The sequence below is a fragment of the Sitodiplosis mosellana genome, unplaced genomic scaffold, assembly GCF_009176505.1.
Source record: "Sitodiplosis mosellana isolate CC-2019 unplaced genomic scaffold, AAFC_SMos_1.0 Smas_scaffold_2, whole genome shotgun sequence".
Lineage (NCBI taxonomy): Eukaryota > Metazoa > Arthropoda > Insecta > Diptera > Cecidomyiidae > Sitodiplosis > Sitodiplosis mosellana.
The window spans coordinates 2,457,489-2,475,387 of NW_022595245.1; the positions used below are offsets into that span (position 1 = coordinate 2,457,489).

A 17,899-nucleotide genomic window follows, 5' to 3' on the forward strand; every position below is an offset into this window, starting at 1 on the left:
GTGAAAATGAAAAAGCTGAAAAAATAACAAGGAAAAAACAGAATAGATAACACAGAAAATGGCAAAAGAATGAAAAAAAATCGGCAGAAGAGTAGAAAATATCGACAAAAAAACAAGAAAAACTGCTGAAAAAAAGAAGGAAAAACAGGAAAAATCAGCAGAACAGAGAAAGAAAAAAGTGGGTTCATGCACAAAACGCGCACATTTTCTATTCAAAAATCAAACGGGAGTTTTTTCCCTTAGAAAATGTGCTATTGTGGTCGCGCGGCATGTTTACTTTATGAAAATTGGAATGCAATGTCACTGCGAAATATGAACCGGGTTTATATTTTTTATCCCTTGAGAGAGATATGAGGCAAACAAGGGAAAAAAAGAAGAAAATATTGGAAGCAAAATTCAATGGGCTGCTTCGATTTACATATACGATGAATCCAAACAATATCCGATTTTTTTCCTTTGCAGCCTTTGAACATCCGGTTTGGAATATATATCATCACGATTTGGGATGCTTCATGCTATTTCACTGCAGTAACATCATTTGAAATTCGTCTATCAAATTGAATCGTGCGTATGATGTAGTTTCCATTCGAATGGCAACCTTTGAATGGGAAATCGGCTTTTGCGCTGTGCTGTTCCTTTCTCAATGCAAATTAATTTGCCCAAAGCACACACCATGCGATCGAATTGAATGAAAAAATGCAAAACAACTTCGCTTTTGCGAGCGCTCACGCCCGATGCACTGAGAGCTGGAATTCCTTGGGGAAAAATGAATGTATTTTTTTTACGAAATATTAAACCCTGAAGAAAATCGATCATAATTTCATCTCTCTAGACATTTAAACGAGAATAACCGTCAATTCTTTTTTCTGCTCGTGCGAATAACGAAAACATCCAAGAACTAAAATGTTGCATCGTCTCTCCGAAGAGCTGCTTGCCAATCAAGGCAAGCTGAACTGGAAAATTGAGTTCAGAACGAAGTAAATATTTAAAGCAATTTAAAAGTGAAATGAAAGTTAAGAATTCCTTTAAAATTCTTTTAGTTCCAGTAAAATATTCTAATAAAAAAAATTCGATGGAAAATGTTGACGTAATTTTGATTGCTATTTAGTTTCGTTGTAAAAAAAACATCTTTGCCAAAACCATATAGATTCCAATTTATTCCATTTTCAGGACATAGTTCGAGTTTTCCATTTTGATGACGGAAAATGACGCAGTTTATTATTCCAATCTACAAACAATTAAATTCCCCGGATAAAATTGATGGCAAACTTTTGAGTTTGTTTAATCTTCCAAACGAAAATTGCTCATTGTATGTACGCCCCATTGAGTTGAATTCGTGGATTGAAACCGTGTCGTATGACCTATCGCCGTGTTTTTGTACGGCGATTGTTTTCATAATGTGATTTTCATTAATCTTACTAAAACGTAATGGCTCTATGAATTGGAAAAGCCATTTCCTCCCCATTTGTTTAACAAAGCGCGTTAGACCATTAGGTAATGGTTCACTCTCTCCTTTGCCAACCACTTTCAAGTCAAATGAGCAGGAAAACATTGTCTTCAATACGAAAAATGGATTTTTCCACCCATTAAAATGGAGGACAATTCAATTGGCTGAGTGACGTCGGTGTCTGTGAAACTGAACAAGCGCGGCGAAATGAAATTGGCTCAGTTAGTTTTGAGTTTGTCTCCAGCTACAGTTAAGTCATTTCAAGTCATCACGCTGAATAAATCGCATTTCAGGTTGAACATTTCCATTGCAATGAACGTCACAACATTTTCACTTCTTTTTCTTTCTGAATGAATTTTTTAATTTTCTTCTCCGAAAAGGAGAAAATCCCAAATGTCACAGCTTACATAAGCTGTGGGATGTGTGCATTTTTTGTGTGCATTCATCTCGACTGAACTTACCTGCGCAATTTCCTTTCGTGTCGCACAAAAATTAATAAACGATACGTTTACAAAGTCAGCACCAAAGCAAACGGTTACAGTCTTTTCCTCTAGTGTATCCTGCGAGCCCATCATCGCAATTTGACGCAGTTTCGAGTCCTGAAATGATAACAAAAGAATTTAAAAATTAATTTTTTTTTCCGTTACTTTCTTTTGCGATTCCTATGTGGTTTTTTCAGCCTGAAAAATAAAATGAGATGGCTATAAATTAAATGGACGAGAGAGGGAGTGAGCGAGTAGGCTAGCGAGTGGATTACCAAAAAAGACTGTGTGAGAAAGAAACAGAACATGTTTTTCTAACCGTTTCGTTAAAATGTGATTCAATCTGAACGGTCATGATTTGATGTGTTTACATGGGTGTTTTTTCTCTCTTCTATTTATATTTACTCAAGAGAGCAAACATAGGTAAACTCAAGTATGGCAAATGTAATTAAGCCACCCAGGCGAACGGACTGCAGCGAGAGAAAAAACATTGACTCTCTGTACAAATATGGCCAACGTCAAATGGATGTGTTAGTGCTGAAATTAAATGTGCTCTTTTTTTGAAAGGAAAACATAAATATTCGTTGAATTTTAATTAAAACGCTGAGTACCAATAAAAAAGCATATGGTATTCCGGTTTTGACGAAGAGAGAAAAATCATCAGCCCTCGCATGCAAATTAAGTCTATCTGCCGTGTCACAGTGAGCACTTCTTTTTCTTCTCACCGCACTGAAACCCTGCAAGCGGAGATACTTGCAATTTGTTATGTTGGGGTCCATTTTAACTTATTCGGATGAAAATGGGCCGTCAGTGTCACTGCCATCAAGTGCTCTTTTAAATAAAAAAGAGTCTTTTTTAGTTCGATAATTTATGTGACGGTATTTTGGATGACTAATGGCTTATGCACTAGTCCGAACTAAATTCATTTGCAGAAAAAGCGTAATGAATAAGAACCTTCTGCTGGCATCAATTAATTTCAAAATTAAAACATGTGCAACAAAATGAGCTTTTTCGTATTCGCTTTCAGATTTTTAAAAGACGCATTTTCAAAGAACTTGTGAATTTTCTGTTCTGTATTCTGTTTGCATGAGTCAAAACGAAATCAAAAAAAGATTGAATAAAGAAAATCTAGAGATTTTGAAAAAAAAACTGTGCATAACTAGAGATCTGGATGAAGTATGAAATAATTTTGCTAAACGATGAAGCTTCAAAATGAATGTGCATTTTATTCAATGGATTTGACGCTAAGTTTCTCGCATTGAAGCCGTCAAAGGGTTTTTTTTAAGTTTCATTCAATTCAAATTAAGTCTTATCCATTCCTCTAATTAAAATTAATAAACGTCTTTAATATCAATGTGAATATCTCCCGTCTGTAGAACTAAATACTCATTGCGATATGAATGCACTTTTAGCTTGCCTTCTGACTAGTTGATTCCAGTCCTAAATAAACGCTCAAAATCGTTTTTCATTTAATCACTTCCGCATTGCGTTAATCCAAATGAGTTTTTTATGCCTTTTTCCACAATTTTCATCCCTTTCTTCACGATTTGCCGGTTCATAATCAAGAAGATCTGGTAACAAGGAGGCTGCTTCGTCGGAGTTTATCATTCAATGTTCCATTCTCATTTGAATAGAGAGGACTTTTCGTAGAATTCAGTCTACAAAAAAGCCACCGACAAGACAATGCAATATCAATTGCATAACGACAAAGATAATGCTAAATAACACGTAACGTCGCATGAGTGGTATATATTTGCAGTTCCCGCCTTTTTTTCATGGTATCATTTCTCTGCACAGTTACATTTGCTTGTTTGCAAAAAGTGTGGACCACACCAACAACTACGATGAGCGAAAAAAAGATGCACTGTGGAATTGAAAGCACTTCATTTTTTTCGCATTTTCCACATGAGAAGTGGGAATGCATTTTTCACAGTTAACGTGATCTCTCCCAGAAAAAAAGAGAAGCGAGAGAACATTAAGTGGGATGAAAAAGAAACGCAGCAACATTTCATCAGAGAGGAGGAGGAGGATGGGATAGTGCACAAACTACTAACGGGATATTATTTGATTTCCCACGTATGGATGGTCGTGACAAAATAAAAACGAAAACTTTTTCGCCGAGCTACGAACGAATGAAATTGATAGAAAATCTCGTCGTTGTTCGCTCTCATTTCGCTCTCCGAGGATTGTTTGAGAAACTATTAAATTGAAGAAAAATGCGCTGTGTTTTTCTGTAGCACATTTTTCCCGTTCGCGTATGTGTGTGTCGTTGTCATAAACTTTATATCATATACTTTAGTTGTAGTTTTTTTTATTTCTGTTCCGCTGTATATTTTTGCCAACGATGGATTGTATTTGACGATTTATTCACCACATGAACTGGTGTGCCGCTCACGGCCATTTATTTTTAGGGATTTTTCTCATTTAATGTTTTGTTATTATGGTTTTTTTTCACTGGTTCTTTTGCCCTGCAACTCAGAAATATGGCATATAAATAACGTGAATATCTTCTTTCTTTCTCGTGTGTTGATGACGACAACAATGGCAGAAATACCGTTGATTACAAATTATTTGAATTCATTCCCATTTTTACGGTAGATCGTGCATCATTTCGTTGGCAAGAGAAAGAGAAAAAGAATTGCTTCTAAACTTTTGATAGATATAAATTGCATGAGACGGCGGCTACATCGACAACAATTTAATTTTTTCTCATTTCTCTCTGTCGCACATTACACTAAATTCTTGCGAAGTTATGACCCGGAAAATCATTTATAGTTGATATCATACCGAAATAAAGTGGATGCTATGCAGCGTATAACTCGGCAGTTGTGGCGTATGTTTTCGTTTTTTAAAAAGTTGATCATAAATTCCATGCAAAACTTTGTCAAATGCGGTTAATGTGATGATTAAATTCAGACATGCGCTGCATGAAACAAAGGATTGACGATGGCTAGTGGCAAAGAGAGCAGATAGCAGAGAGACCGGGAACGCTTCTGTTGTTTCGCTTCAGTTTGGAGATTTTGTAAATTTAATTCCACAAGCTAAAACCATTTTAAGATTACTGAAACAGTGAAGTCCATAAATCGTGTGGAAAATCTCTGGGCAAACGATTGCTTTGGGCAAACTGTTTGGCCGTGCTGTGCTTTCGCATCAATTTCCTCCGGCCAAAGTTTTAACGATGACAAAATAGCAGGGGAAGCGAGTGAATATAATGAAGGGTCACATGACATGTTTCGTTGACATAGCGTTTTCATTTTTGTGGTCATTCGGGTAACTCAATGGATTCTTTTTTTTTCATTCATTTTTTGACGTGAGTTAAAAAGCAAATTGTTTATTTTCCGGGTGGGATGAGAATGGATGCGGAGGTGAGGTGGAGTAGAGTTGAATGATTTAGGCGAATGAACATTTTTGTCTTGAGGGTTTGGATGTTCAATGTACCGAATTAATGGAAATGAACCAAAGTAGTGGTGGAAGCCTTTCACTGACATGAGAATTCCGGTAAAAAGTGACGTAGTTTAAAGCCCAGAAACTACGCTGACAACAAATGTTGAAATTTAAATGCGTCATCTCCAATAATTCTCATTCTCATCCAATGGAACGATTTAGCTGAATGCGTGAGCTGAACAACATTGAAATGGCAACGAAAAGCGACCAATGCTCTAATTAGTAGCATCGCACACAGCTGAGGGGGATAAAGTGGATTAAAATTGCTGCGCACATTTCTATACACATCCAATTGCTTAATGAGATGGCTAAAATGCGACATAAAAACGTGCGCACACATTTTCATTTGGCCAGAAGCTGCGAATGCAATATTCATTATAATGAATGCTGTTTGTTATGCACTGTCGTGTTCCACATTGAAATTTTCACAGCTATTTACCTAAAAAGCTTTTCAGGTGTATGTGCTTTTTTCCCTCTTTGTCTCCTGTCCAATGCACACACACAATTCACATTATTCAAAGTAGCTAACGCTTTTGGATTGTAGTTGTTATTGTTATTGTTCTTGCTCATTACAATGAGCCATTACGTGGCTTCTTTGTTGCTGACACAGCGAGTACGCAGTACACTCTCGCTCACTCTCCATTCAACTGGAATTTACTATTCTGTTTACATTATTTTCATTCTTATGTCGCAGCTGGGAAACAGACTCAGCGAACAAAGAAAACGACACTCACACACACTCAAAGTGGGCAAAAAGCAACAGGAGCGAAAAACTGTGTGAAACGCAATTATCATAATTATGCAAATGCGATACAAACGAAAGGTAAACCAGTCGCTGGTTGTGGCTGCACATGGAATCTATCAACAGCGTTTTTCCTTTGTGCGCTGCATACATTTTCTGTGTACACTCTTGCTCACCATCTCATCGTACAAATTGCGTGGTGTGGCCACGAACAACAAATTTCCAAGTGTAGCTATAATGGCAAGCAACGGAGCGATGAGCAATGCGCATTCAAAGAAAATTAACATTTAAGATCTACTACAAATTAGGAGCTCATCGCATCAAATTCATTACACGATTGTCGATTTTCTTCACGTTTTTCCTGGAATTGTCAACAGTTCACCATAGAAATGGATCATATAAGAATGCGGCGAATGATTTTGAATGAGTTCGAGTTGATCGACACAGCCGTGTAACATTAGGCAGGATTTATTTTTGTTGACTCTCGATGAAAGTGTTTTTTCTTGATTGTTGTGTTTTTCTTCTTGATTAAAGTTGTGACCAAAATGTCACCTCAAATGCTTTGACGCCACAAATATATTCTTATTGCTTAGACTGCGGATTTCAAATCATTTTGGGTTGAACGAAATCTTTTGTGCGATTACTTACTGTTGCGTTAAATGGTGGGCATTTACGGGAAAACGAAGGTAAAATCTCCAAATTGATGTGTATTAAGTGCATGTGCTATGCTGTGTTGGAATGTGATGTTCACATTTTGTAAATGCTTGAATAAACACACCGTCCCATTTGATAGTCATCATCAATACGTGCCAAATGCTCAAAACAAAATGTCTCCGTTTCCTTTCGGATACTTTTCTGTTTATTGTTTTGCTTTTTTGCCGCATCTGAACAACAACATCTACGATGTCAAACTTTTGTTCTCATAAGTACATCTAATCAGTGCTAAAGCGAAGCCATTTTTGATATTTTGTGCGTGTGCTTGACCAGATGCGATATCTTATATTCCCTTTCGCTTATGAAATGGAAATATTCCCTTTGCTTTTCTTGCTTTGCTGTTCTCCCCCCATTTTTCGTCGTTCTTTTTTGTTCTCTCTCGTTCTCAATCGTGCTCTATTTTTCGCTCACGCTCTCTTTCTGTCGCTTCGAAAAACGGATTTTACACGCTCGACACTAAAACCGTGTTTCATTTGAAAGGAAATGATTTTCTCTGGTTCCAGTGCATGAACTTTGAACTGTCTCCAGTTCAAAGATTCAAAGAAAACTTTGCCTTATTAACACAGGTAAAAAAATTGGTGTTTAATCGGATTAGTCAACCAACTTTTACTGTGGCGGTCAAAGCAAAACGATCAGTTCAATAAAACGAATAAATGTTGAGTGTTCAAAAGTTTTGGGTTGGCAAGGAAATGCGGCTGTCATAACTAATGAAACAATACAAAAAAAATCTGCCAATAATCGAGTTTTTTCATTCTTCCGTCGGTCAGAATTTACTTCCACAATCTTTGTTTTGTGGAATTCAGTTATTCTTAATGGAAATTACTGGGAATCGGATATTTTCGTCGCATGAAACACATTTGATTAAATTTGGAAATCCCAATTACTTTGAAAACTCTTCTTTCAAATAAATTCGAGAAAAAAACTTAACATAAACGAAAGAAAAAGCAACTTGAATAGAAAAAAGTCATAAGAAGAATTTTTCATTCAAATGAATTTTCTTCTCCTTTCTCCCATTTTTCTTTTTTATCTTATTATTGTGCATTACATGTTCCTTTCAGAGTGGTTTATGTTTACCGGCAATTTAATGAAATGAGAAACACAAACACACCAAAACCGTACGCTTATATTTTATTCACGTGTTTATTCCAGCGGTAACCATTTTCATAAAATGATTGGAACCTTTTTAGCATGAAAATGACCGTATGGATGGTAGTGTCGATGGCGGAAATTGAAAATGTTATTCATGAAATATGCGGACGTGCATGTTTCGTTAATAGCATTACACATCCATATTGGGTGTTACAATCATTGGCACAATCATAATAATGACGAAGACAACAACTCATGCCAATACCACAGAATAACTGTGTGATGGCCGAAGATGTGTATAAATAACATGGCTATGGAATAAGTTTTAAGTGCAACATTAAAAATGGTTATTAATTTATACCGAAATGTGCGTAGTTCATTACATTTGGTCGTTTGGTTGGTTGGTCGGTCGGTCGGTCGGTGGTCGGTCGGTTGACTATGTGTTTGTGTGCTTTGGGGTCGATTGAAATAACATTTTCTAACGAAATCGAGTGAATCAACACTCGCTGAAACTGGGCCGAGAATGGGGAATAAGGAAATTTCATGATATGAATTTCCTATACGGATTCCATTTCAACATATGTTCACATTTGGATATATGAATGGTTTAGAGCGAAAATGTAATACAGAAAAGTTGAGCGGAAAAATGTCAAATGAAATGGGATAGCTATATAGTTCACTATAGTTTACTATACAGTTATCTATATAGCTATCCCTTTTCCGCTCATTCATCATCGACATTTTTCCGCTCAACTTTTCTGTATTACATTTTCGCTCCAAATCATTCATATACTTGAAATCATATTCGATTCGTTGTGTGGATGGTGTGGAATACACGATGGGCATTTATAAATTTATGATGATGTGCGAGAGAGAGAGTAAGAGATGTGAGTCTGGGTGAAAAGGTCTTTCAGCTGAATTTTCCACGTACGAAACTGTAGCATCAACGGTTATTTATGTGTAGGCATTAGTTAGATGTGTGTGTATTTTACTAATGTAAACTAACCATATTTTCTTAGGATCGAGAATTTTCCCGTGCACAACACACACACACACTCTATGATGCCATAGATTTTATCCTGAGTTAAGTGAACAAATGTTAAAATGATCCGGTTCCAACAGGAAACCGCAAAATTTTTCTTTGTTCTCCATAAGCATATTTTGATGTTTGCCCTTTTTTGCTTTGGCTCGTTAGGTAGAAAATTGGCACAACTCAAGGCCATGATGCGCATTGGATGTGAAGCAAAACAAATGGACGAAATGCCAATCAATGTCATGTTAATGAATTTACAGTTGAATTTTATTAATGGAATGGCTCAAGATCGACCAAGAGTGAGAGCGAGAGAAGAGTGAGGAAAAGGGATTTTTAATATTCATCGCATCAATTTGGACGTGAGTTATTGCGACGTGTCTATCGGGTTAATTTTCGGAAAATTGAAATGGCTGGACTGTGATTTGTCGGAGAGTGAATGGAATTGATTTAATTATAAGTTGAATAATGAATGCTGAGGCTTTTAGAATTTTCTTCAAAGCCGTGTCGAATGCGGTCACGAGCGGTGCTACTTTCCAAGTCAAATCGAACCTCTCTGTTAAAATGTGATGAAAAATGAAGTGAATAGGCACTCAAGTAATTAATTCATTGAAGATTTCCAGTTTGAATTATTATCCTTTAATTTAACGGACATTAAAAGCATTTTGGATTCTCGGAAATAGACACTTTCGTTTCGAGCACATTCTACACACACGCATCGTTTTCCTCTCTCATAAAATAAATTACTAATTAGATTTTCTATGTGTCGTTTCTTATTTGAATGAAGCACTGAAAAAAATCTGTTATGAGCTTTGTTGTTTTTGAGCGTTGTTTTCTCGAAAAGCGAAAGCAAATGCCGACACAACGAGATAGATAGCCATCGGCAATATCGTTTCTTACTTTGATAGCTGTTTCACTATACTAAATACACAATATCGACATACAACTCCTAAGATCTTTTCCCGCCAGCGCCGGATCCGTCACAGACGTGAATGTGAATTGTGTGATGTGCATGTAAAACACTTTTGATACATTCCGCACTTTTGCTCACACACACACCCTCTCTCTCTCTCCCCCACTCTTTCATTCTCACCCTCTATCGTTTTCTTTGTGAGCGATGAATGTTTTTCCCCATTTCAGCTGCTTGTTTGTTGTCTTTGCATCTTGTTCACTTGAATTGCAAACAAATAAAAAATCATATAAAATGTTACACATACAGCTAATACACTTAACCGTTAAACAATCGCAACTGATATATTCCGTCATATTCGATGGAAACATGACAAATTCTGAAATGTTTTAAGTTTGTTTTCTTTTCGCCGGAGAGAGGAAAAAAATACGACCAAATGAAGAAGTTCACTGTTTGTTTATTCTTTTCTCTTTTCGCATCAAAACATGGCAGATCTCTGTTTCGATGAGCTTGAAAGTGATACTTGAGGGCTGGTGACGGTACTGCTGCTGAATTTCGACAGAATAAAATGATTTGAATATTTTTCGGTCGTTGAATATAAAAAATGTCTTTTTCATAAATCAACTTCCGTTTCGTCCGTTTTATTTCCTCTCCAGACAATAAGACACAATACAAATTTTTTCGGTCTTCGATTTTCTTTTTCTTCGAATCTTTTTGTTCTTCGATTTTCTTCATTTTTTTCAATTCAATTTCTTTAATTTCATTTTTCACTCCAATTTTCGTGTCTCCATGAAAGGGAACTTTTTTAAGTGGCATCGATCGAGAACAAAAAAAAACAGAAGCTACAAAAATTAAGAATCTGTCATTTGAATGCAAAGTTGTCTGTGGAAAATGATGAATCACTTTTTAAAATGCTGTTGAGCGATTCTTCTATTTTCGGAATCGAAGCATTTCAGATAGAATTGTAATGGAATTTTAAATTTCCAATAATTTTCAGTCACAATTCAGCATCCATATATTTCCATCAAATCATCAATAGGAAATTAATCATCGCGAATTAAGAAGAGCATTGTTTGATGAATAGCAATCAAAAATCCATTTGATTGCAATGTGAAGCGATTCTTTTTTCTCAAGCAGAAGATAATGACGAACTGCGAGGGTGAAATGAAGAAAATTTCTATTCGACAGCATCAATTCGAATATGGTGTAATACAATGTACATGTACTTAGTGTCGCGCTTCAATGTGAAATGCAGCTATTTGTGCCGCTTTTGCTTTCCGGTTAAAGCAATCCCAGTTAAAATGACATTCGTGATAAAAAAAATAGTCAATGCCAACATTTTTCCGCGCGCTTTTCCTTTAATTTCTGATGGAATTAGATTACAATTTGTGACCTGAAAATTCGCTGAACAGCGAGAAATCGCTTAAATTTCGCGATTCACTCCTTTTTCGCTTTTACTTCGTACTAGCAACGCGAGCGATGCGAAAAATTCAACTGGTTAAAATAATGAAAAACATGATTTAAAGTCGATTCCATGAATTTCATTCGGGAAAATGGAAAAGTTACGATGCGGTTGCATTCGAGTTTCACGAATTACTTGAAAATTTAATTTCACTGATAGATTTTGCTGTTGGTTTGATCCAAACAGCGGTTTATCACAAGATGTGTTTTTTTTTGTTCGCTGGTCGGTCTGCGGCAAACGATGAGGATGGAACGGTTCAATTCAACCAAAGGAGCAAGAATGATGAAAGTAATGGTAGCTTCAAAATGAATTAGAGCGAAAAGCAAAATGAATCGAATGACTTGGAGTTAAGCAATAAATCGTAATTTTTCATCGAAAAATGTGGCACAAGAGAGGCGAGGGTGTGGGCCGGAGAAATGCTTGTTGGCTTTGGAGATTGTCTGTCATGTACAATGTACATTGATCATTTGCGAGTCATCAGTAATTCATGTCGTATCGTCTTCTTCTATTTTTTCCTTTACGTTTGCCTCAATTTCGCCATTATCCAACTGAGAGACATGCTAGATAAACGAAGCACAAATTCAATTGCAAGTTGTCGCTTTTTAGTACCACCGGAAGCAGAACAACTTCGTTCAAGCATAATAATGAAATGTATCTATAAAATACACATAGAAATGACACGATAATATTTTCATAAGTCAAATAATAAGTGGAGAATATGGTTCGCGTTCTGTCGTGCTTGTCGTCCGCTCTGCGAGCACACAACTATTCATTTTCATTTCGCTCCGGCACGGAGAAAGACAAATCAAACGAATCAAGATGAAATGGAATGGAAAAATGCTATTTGAGCGCAAAAGCTACAACAATTCAAGTTTATGGAATACTTTATGATACAATATATAATTTCAATGCAAAGAGAGAGATGGAGAAACAGTTTCTGGTGTAGTATATTGTCAAATTGTTGATCTAATTACATGTGACAGCGCATTCGGTCGAGGTCAGATGTGCGGAGAACTATATTCGATGTTCCGGCGAACATAAACGGCAACATATGGTCTGGAGAATTTTTTTTGTGTAATGTTTTATTATCTCTCGTCTTCCATCTAATTGTTACATCACTCAGAACTTTATTAAAATCGTGAATTTTCTCCTCCCTCTCTCCATTCCTTGCATTATCGCTCTCTATTGGGATGCATGTAGCGAACCAATTTCGCTGGGGACGAAATAAATTTGGGTCCGATATTACAGTCTCCAGTGGCATTTTGTTGTTATAAAACGTTTTTCTGTGAGTTCCTTTGTTAAAATATTCACACGAATCAAAAAAAAAATGATTCCATTAATTATTCAAAAACGATTTTTCATTCATATTTATTTTCCGAGCGCTTAACTGTTTGAAGTGCCATTCAGTTGAAAATCCATTTATTGGATCGAGTGAAAAATAGCGACTGAGAGAGAGTTTGTGTGTGTGTGTGTGTGAGAGAGAGAAAGCGTGCGCGAATAGAAACGCATATTGGCAAAGTGCTAATAAACAGGCATTTCAAAAAGCCAGAGCAGACGTATCATAAACATATCGATTTTTTGTAAATATTTAAGTCAATATTGATCGGCGCCGTTTTTGCCGATGCCGCACACTCATTCACTTGGTGTGTATTGACTTTTCCGTTCAAAGGCCAATTTGTGTTTGCAAAATAAGAAACAGCAAACAGAAGAATGAAAAAAATCAACACATTGGCGAAAATGTTCGTTCGGAAGAGAAAATAAAAGTGAGGCGTGTGTTGTATCATTTCGAAGAGGAATACTGGCGTTAGGGCTCTCTCAAATTGAAAGAGAATGAGAGAGACTGAGAGAGAAAGAAATAATGAGAGAAGTAAAAAGGAATGAGAGATAGAGAGAGAAAAAGACGCGCCCTCATTAGTCTGCTTCAACATTTAAACTCGTCTCAAGCTCTGGCCAGAATGCGAAACACACAGAACAACAGTTGAAACCAGGAAACGTAAACATTTATTTAAAGCGATACAAATAAACATAAAAGACTTGTCATAATTAATTCAGTTTCAATTCAAAGCACGTTTTATACGTTGAGATGCTTGTGCTTATGATACGCTTGCGTTCTCATCGACTAACGTTACAAAAGCCCAAGCGCCTTCTCTTCTTTCATATTTTTTTCGGTTTTTTCTCTCAATGTGTTTCATGTCCGTCGGAATGTTTGTTTTTGTGCATATTTTTCAGCGGCGCCGATTCTATTGTGCAAACGAATCACTCTGGCGAGCATTTGTTACGTCGCATATGCCGTCCTATCCTTTTCAGACATTTGTTCTCTCACATACATTTTTACTTATTAAATTACCCGGCTTAACCTTCTCCAAATGAAATGACTAAATAATTCTGAATTATGTGATTTTTTGTTCGTATTCGTGCATGTACGGGCTGTATGTTGCCTGAAAGCTGTCGAAATGGCAATGGCATTTCGTTGAATGATAATTAAATAATTCAACATGTCGTCAGGTCAATGCGAAATTATGTTATGATAAAATATGATTACAATACTCAACGACAGTTACCTGTCATTATTACAATCACACCGAAAATTGTGCACACTCATTTCATTTTCGTCTGCATCAGTCTGCATTATGATCGAATATATCATGGTGTTCTTGTTTTTGTACATTGGATGTATGAGTTTCATGCGAGAAACCTTTTTTCGAGTTCTACTTTTTGCATTTCAAACGAATGTTATCGCCAACTGGAAATTATTCTGAAGGTCTTGTGAAAATTGCTAAAATAATTTCACTTCATTTTCGGGGCTGATTGATTAAAAAATGACCGCATTTTAAGCGACCAAATGGGAAAAATGTCGACTTAATTATTTCGACACCAGGCAGCGGCGGGCAAAAAATTATTTTACAATTTTCACACTCATTTACATAATGTATGCAATTTTCATATGCTGAATCGGTCGTTGCCAACGACTCACTGGTGTGTGCATGCGTGAAATGTCATGAGAGTATATTTCGAAGAGAGAAAAAACGTAATATCACCCATAAAAGTTGACGTGTTCAATTTTCTTGATCTTTCCAACCTAATTTTTGTGCCATGAATTTTCAAACAAGACAAATTCTATATTCATTTGAGTGCGTGTTTTTTTCGTTCGTTTCCACTCTATCGTTCACCCGAAGAGCATATTCGAAGGATCAACAGAGGTTATACCTCTCCATGGATTATGTTCGGTGTTTTGTCATTTATGGGTGAATGTAATGGTATGAAATGTCGATATATGTTGAAAGAAAAAATAATGCATTTTCTCATCTTTTTTTTATGATGGAATAAACACCCATTTAATTCTCTTTCGTCCCGAAAACCCACTATCTGTGCCATACTCTCTAAAGACCCAGTGACAGAAGAAAAACCGAAGCACATAGATGTAGAGAAAAGTACCAACCGAAAAAAAACTAGCAAGAACATGGATCAAAAATGGACATTTATTCGTTCACATAAATTCCATCTCGATGTTTGTGTGTATGTTTGTATAAACAATGGTGGCTGCCAAATCGATGTAATGTGAGCAAAAAAAAAACGAGAACAAGAATCGCAAACAAAAAATGATGCCACTTTTTCATGACCGATGAAGCTTTGCCAAACCGAAAACAAGCAAAAAAGCGAAACATAGTGTGTGAACGACCGAAATATAAAAGGTACGGGACCCAACCGAAGAGAGAGAACGAGAGAGAGAGACAGAGAGAGAGAGAGAGGGAGGGAGGGAGAGACGAAAAAGAGAACATAACAACCACCATAAAAAAGTTAATTCCACTAAATATTTGAATGGATTTTGGATACACAAAAGCTTTGATAAATTCACTCGATACGCTTGAATGTGTACTCTATCTGTGTTTACTTCTTTGGTGATCTGTGCTACATGAAAAGTGAAATGATTGTCGTCATCAAATTTGCAGCGTTCATCAACAGGAGGGAAAGAGAAAGAGAAGAAAAAACACTCACGCGAGTTGTGTCTTTGTGATTGAGCTTATTTTTTGTTTGTTTATGCCATCCAGCCAAAAAGCAACACATGGCAGTTGAGCCGCGTTCAATGCCGTTGACGCTTCACGACGACGACGACGACGACAACAACAACAAAAAGCACAAACAGACTAAATTGACAACCTATCGATACTTGGAATTTTTGAATATCTGTTATCGTTCATCTCGTCATGTTACACGTGCACATGAAAGGAAATTGTTTATTAAATTTCAATACGCTGTTTGTTATTTTGAATGGCTTATGCTTTTTCGATCTGTTTTTTTTTATCTTTCTTTCGGCAGCAATCTCCTCCTTGATGAATGCAAAAAGCTCTTCAACGCAAACCATTTTCGTCGAACCAATGACATCCATCCGGAGAACGAACAAAGATCTTCAGATAAGCTCATCATCGCAATTGTCTATAATGAGTGCGATATTCATCTTTTCATTCATCGTACACAGCAAGTATACAGAAGAGCATTGAAGGGGGAAAAAATCCAAAACGTGCGCAGAAATTGTGCCTTTTGTTAAGACGCATTCAGCGAAAATTGTTTATCAATTGTGGAATTTGTCATTAAAATTTTCGTTTTTTGGCTCACAGCCTTTTGATTACTCACATTCAAGCGATACATTGTTGAAATTGCACCAAAAAAATCGTGGCTTTTCTTGCGGAGGTCATTTTTATAAAGCGAAATCCTCTTTTTTTTACCATGATTTCGCATGATTGCACATATATTGTGTGCTGAATAACGAAGAGCTCTCCGAGAAGATAGAGATGGAGATAGAGAGAGAGCATTTGCTGTGTAATATTCCCATAATAGAATGAATTTTTGAAACTAGAATCAAAGAGGCTCTTGAACGATTGGGTGAAGAAAAAAACTGCGCACAGTGGAACTGAAAATGAAATGTATACACCTTTGGGAAGATGAGTTTGTTCTTTTGAAATCCGATTTTATTGGCTTTGTTTCAAAAGTTGATATGCAGTTTGTACGCGAGGAGCTTTTTCTTACGATTGTTAAAAATATGTGCACGGTGAAAAATACGATTTTTGCTAGAGAGACAAAAACATAAATTCGTCCTCTGAAACGAAGTTCTTATGCACCAACAACCGAGTACACGAAAGAAAATGCCAAAAAAAAAACTTTCACGACAAAGTTTATTTCGATATTACAAAGAAGTTAAAGTAAGCAAGCAAAAACGACGTTCATTCTCTTTCCTTTATCTTCTTACTCCGTTCTATTAGTACAAGGGAAGTTTTCCATTATGCACGAAAAAAAGTGGTGAAAGAAGAAAAAAATCGGTTGCTAGTTCAAAAATGATTGCAAACTTCATTGGGATTCATTGGGACTCATTGGATGGTGTTGAGTTTCGTTTTTGCTGCCTTCGTCGCCAAGATTATCACCGGTTTCAATTTATCGTCGGCAATCGTTGTCGTAGTCGTTGGCAGCAGTCGTTTTGTGCGGAATGCAAAGATTTTCTTTCGTATTTGTATGAGCGTTTCTCTCGTTCGACTGCTGTTACTACTATTTCTGTGTCTATTGCTGCTGCGGATGCTGTTGCTGTTGCTATCGATTGTTTCAAGCAATTGCTGAAATCGAATTGCTGTTGATGTCAAATAAAGTTTCATGGTAGAGCATTTCACCTCTAAAAACCCCATTGTGTGCTGTCACTGGTAAAACACTGCTGCATGGAAATCTGATTGGCATATTGAACCGCTGCCGTAAACATTCATTCCGTTATGTAATAAGTTTCTCGATGGATGTAGAAGACGCAAACGTGCACTGGAATATTCACGATCTATGATGACGTCAGTCTCACTCGTTTTTTTAACTCTCTTTCGTTCTCACTTCTTTACTCGCTTCCTCGCTCGTTTACTCTCACTTCCTCCATACAGCTTTCCGATTCAACGGTCTGCTGTTGTTGATGCTGCTGCTGATATTATTCTTTTATTGTAGTTAATAATTCAGTCCCTTTTGACTCTTCAACTTCTAGTCTCTATTTCACTTGCTGGGTATTGTGTTCTCGAAAATTCTCAACCGCAAAAAAAATTGTATAATTTCTTTATCTCGTCGATTTTATGGTTTCACTTTCGTTTTTAGTGTTTTGGATTTTGTGGAATCGAGCGGGCACCGCCAAAAGTAAAATTAGAAATTCAATCGTAGTCATAGAGATGAGAAAAGTGTATTTTGAGTTAAGTTCACCGCCAAATTCACGGTGGAAGCCACAAATGCCGACCCAAATACTTGCCAAACGAATCGATAAAATGAACAAAGAAGAATTCCGACCGCAGAAAGAAGAAGAAAAAAAACGGGTAAAAATGGTAAATTAAGTGGATTCGAATTCAATTTCAATTTGAAATTTTCATCATGCCGTCCATCGCTCTGAATATCAACGAGACACAAATGAATACATAAAAGTGATTAATTTTCAGTCCATGTTCGATTCGAGTTCCAATGCTAATATTTTTATGAGCATAAAACTATTCGAGACGAATGTCAAAAGCTTCAAAACTTCTGCTATTTCAATTCATAGCAAACAAACAAAAAATGGACCAGTTTTTTTCT

At 36.5% G+C, this 17,899-nt stretch overlaps 1 protein-coding gene across 4 annotated transcripts in view; it reads right to left on the reverse strand.

Annotated features, from left to right (window-relative positions):
* LOC129565436 (1-phosphatidylinositol 4,5-bisphosphate phosphodiesterase classes I and II) overlaps positions 1–17,899 on the reverse strand; it is a 124,135-nt gene that overhangs the window by 41,780 nt on the left and 64,456 nt on the right. For all 4 annotated transcript variants that reach the window (XM_055440362.1, XM_055440360.1, XM_055440363.1 and 1 more), the window contains exon 4: positions 1,909–2,046. In XM_055440362.1, the coding sequence (XP_055296337.1) occupies positions 1,909–2,046 (138 nt within the window). The remainder of the gene's footprint in view (positions 1–1,908; positions 2,047–17,899) is intronic.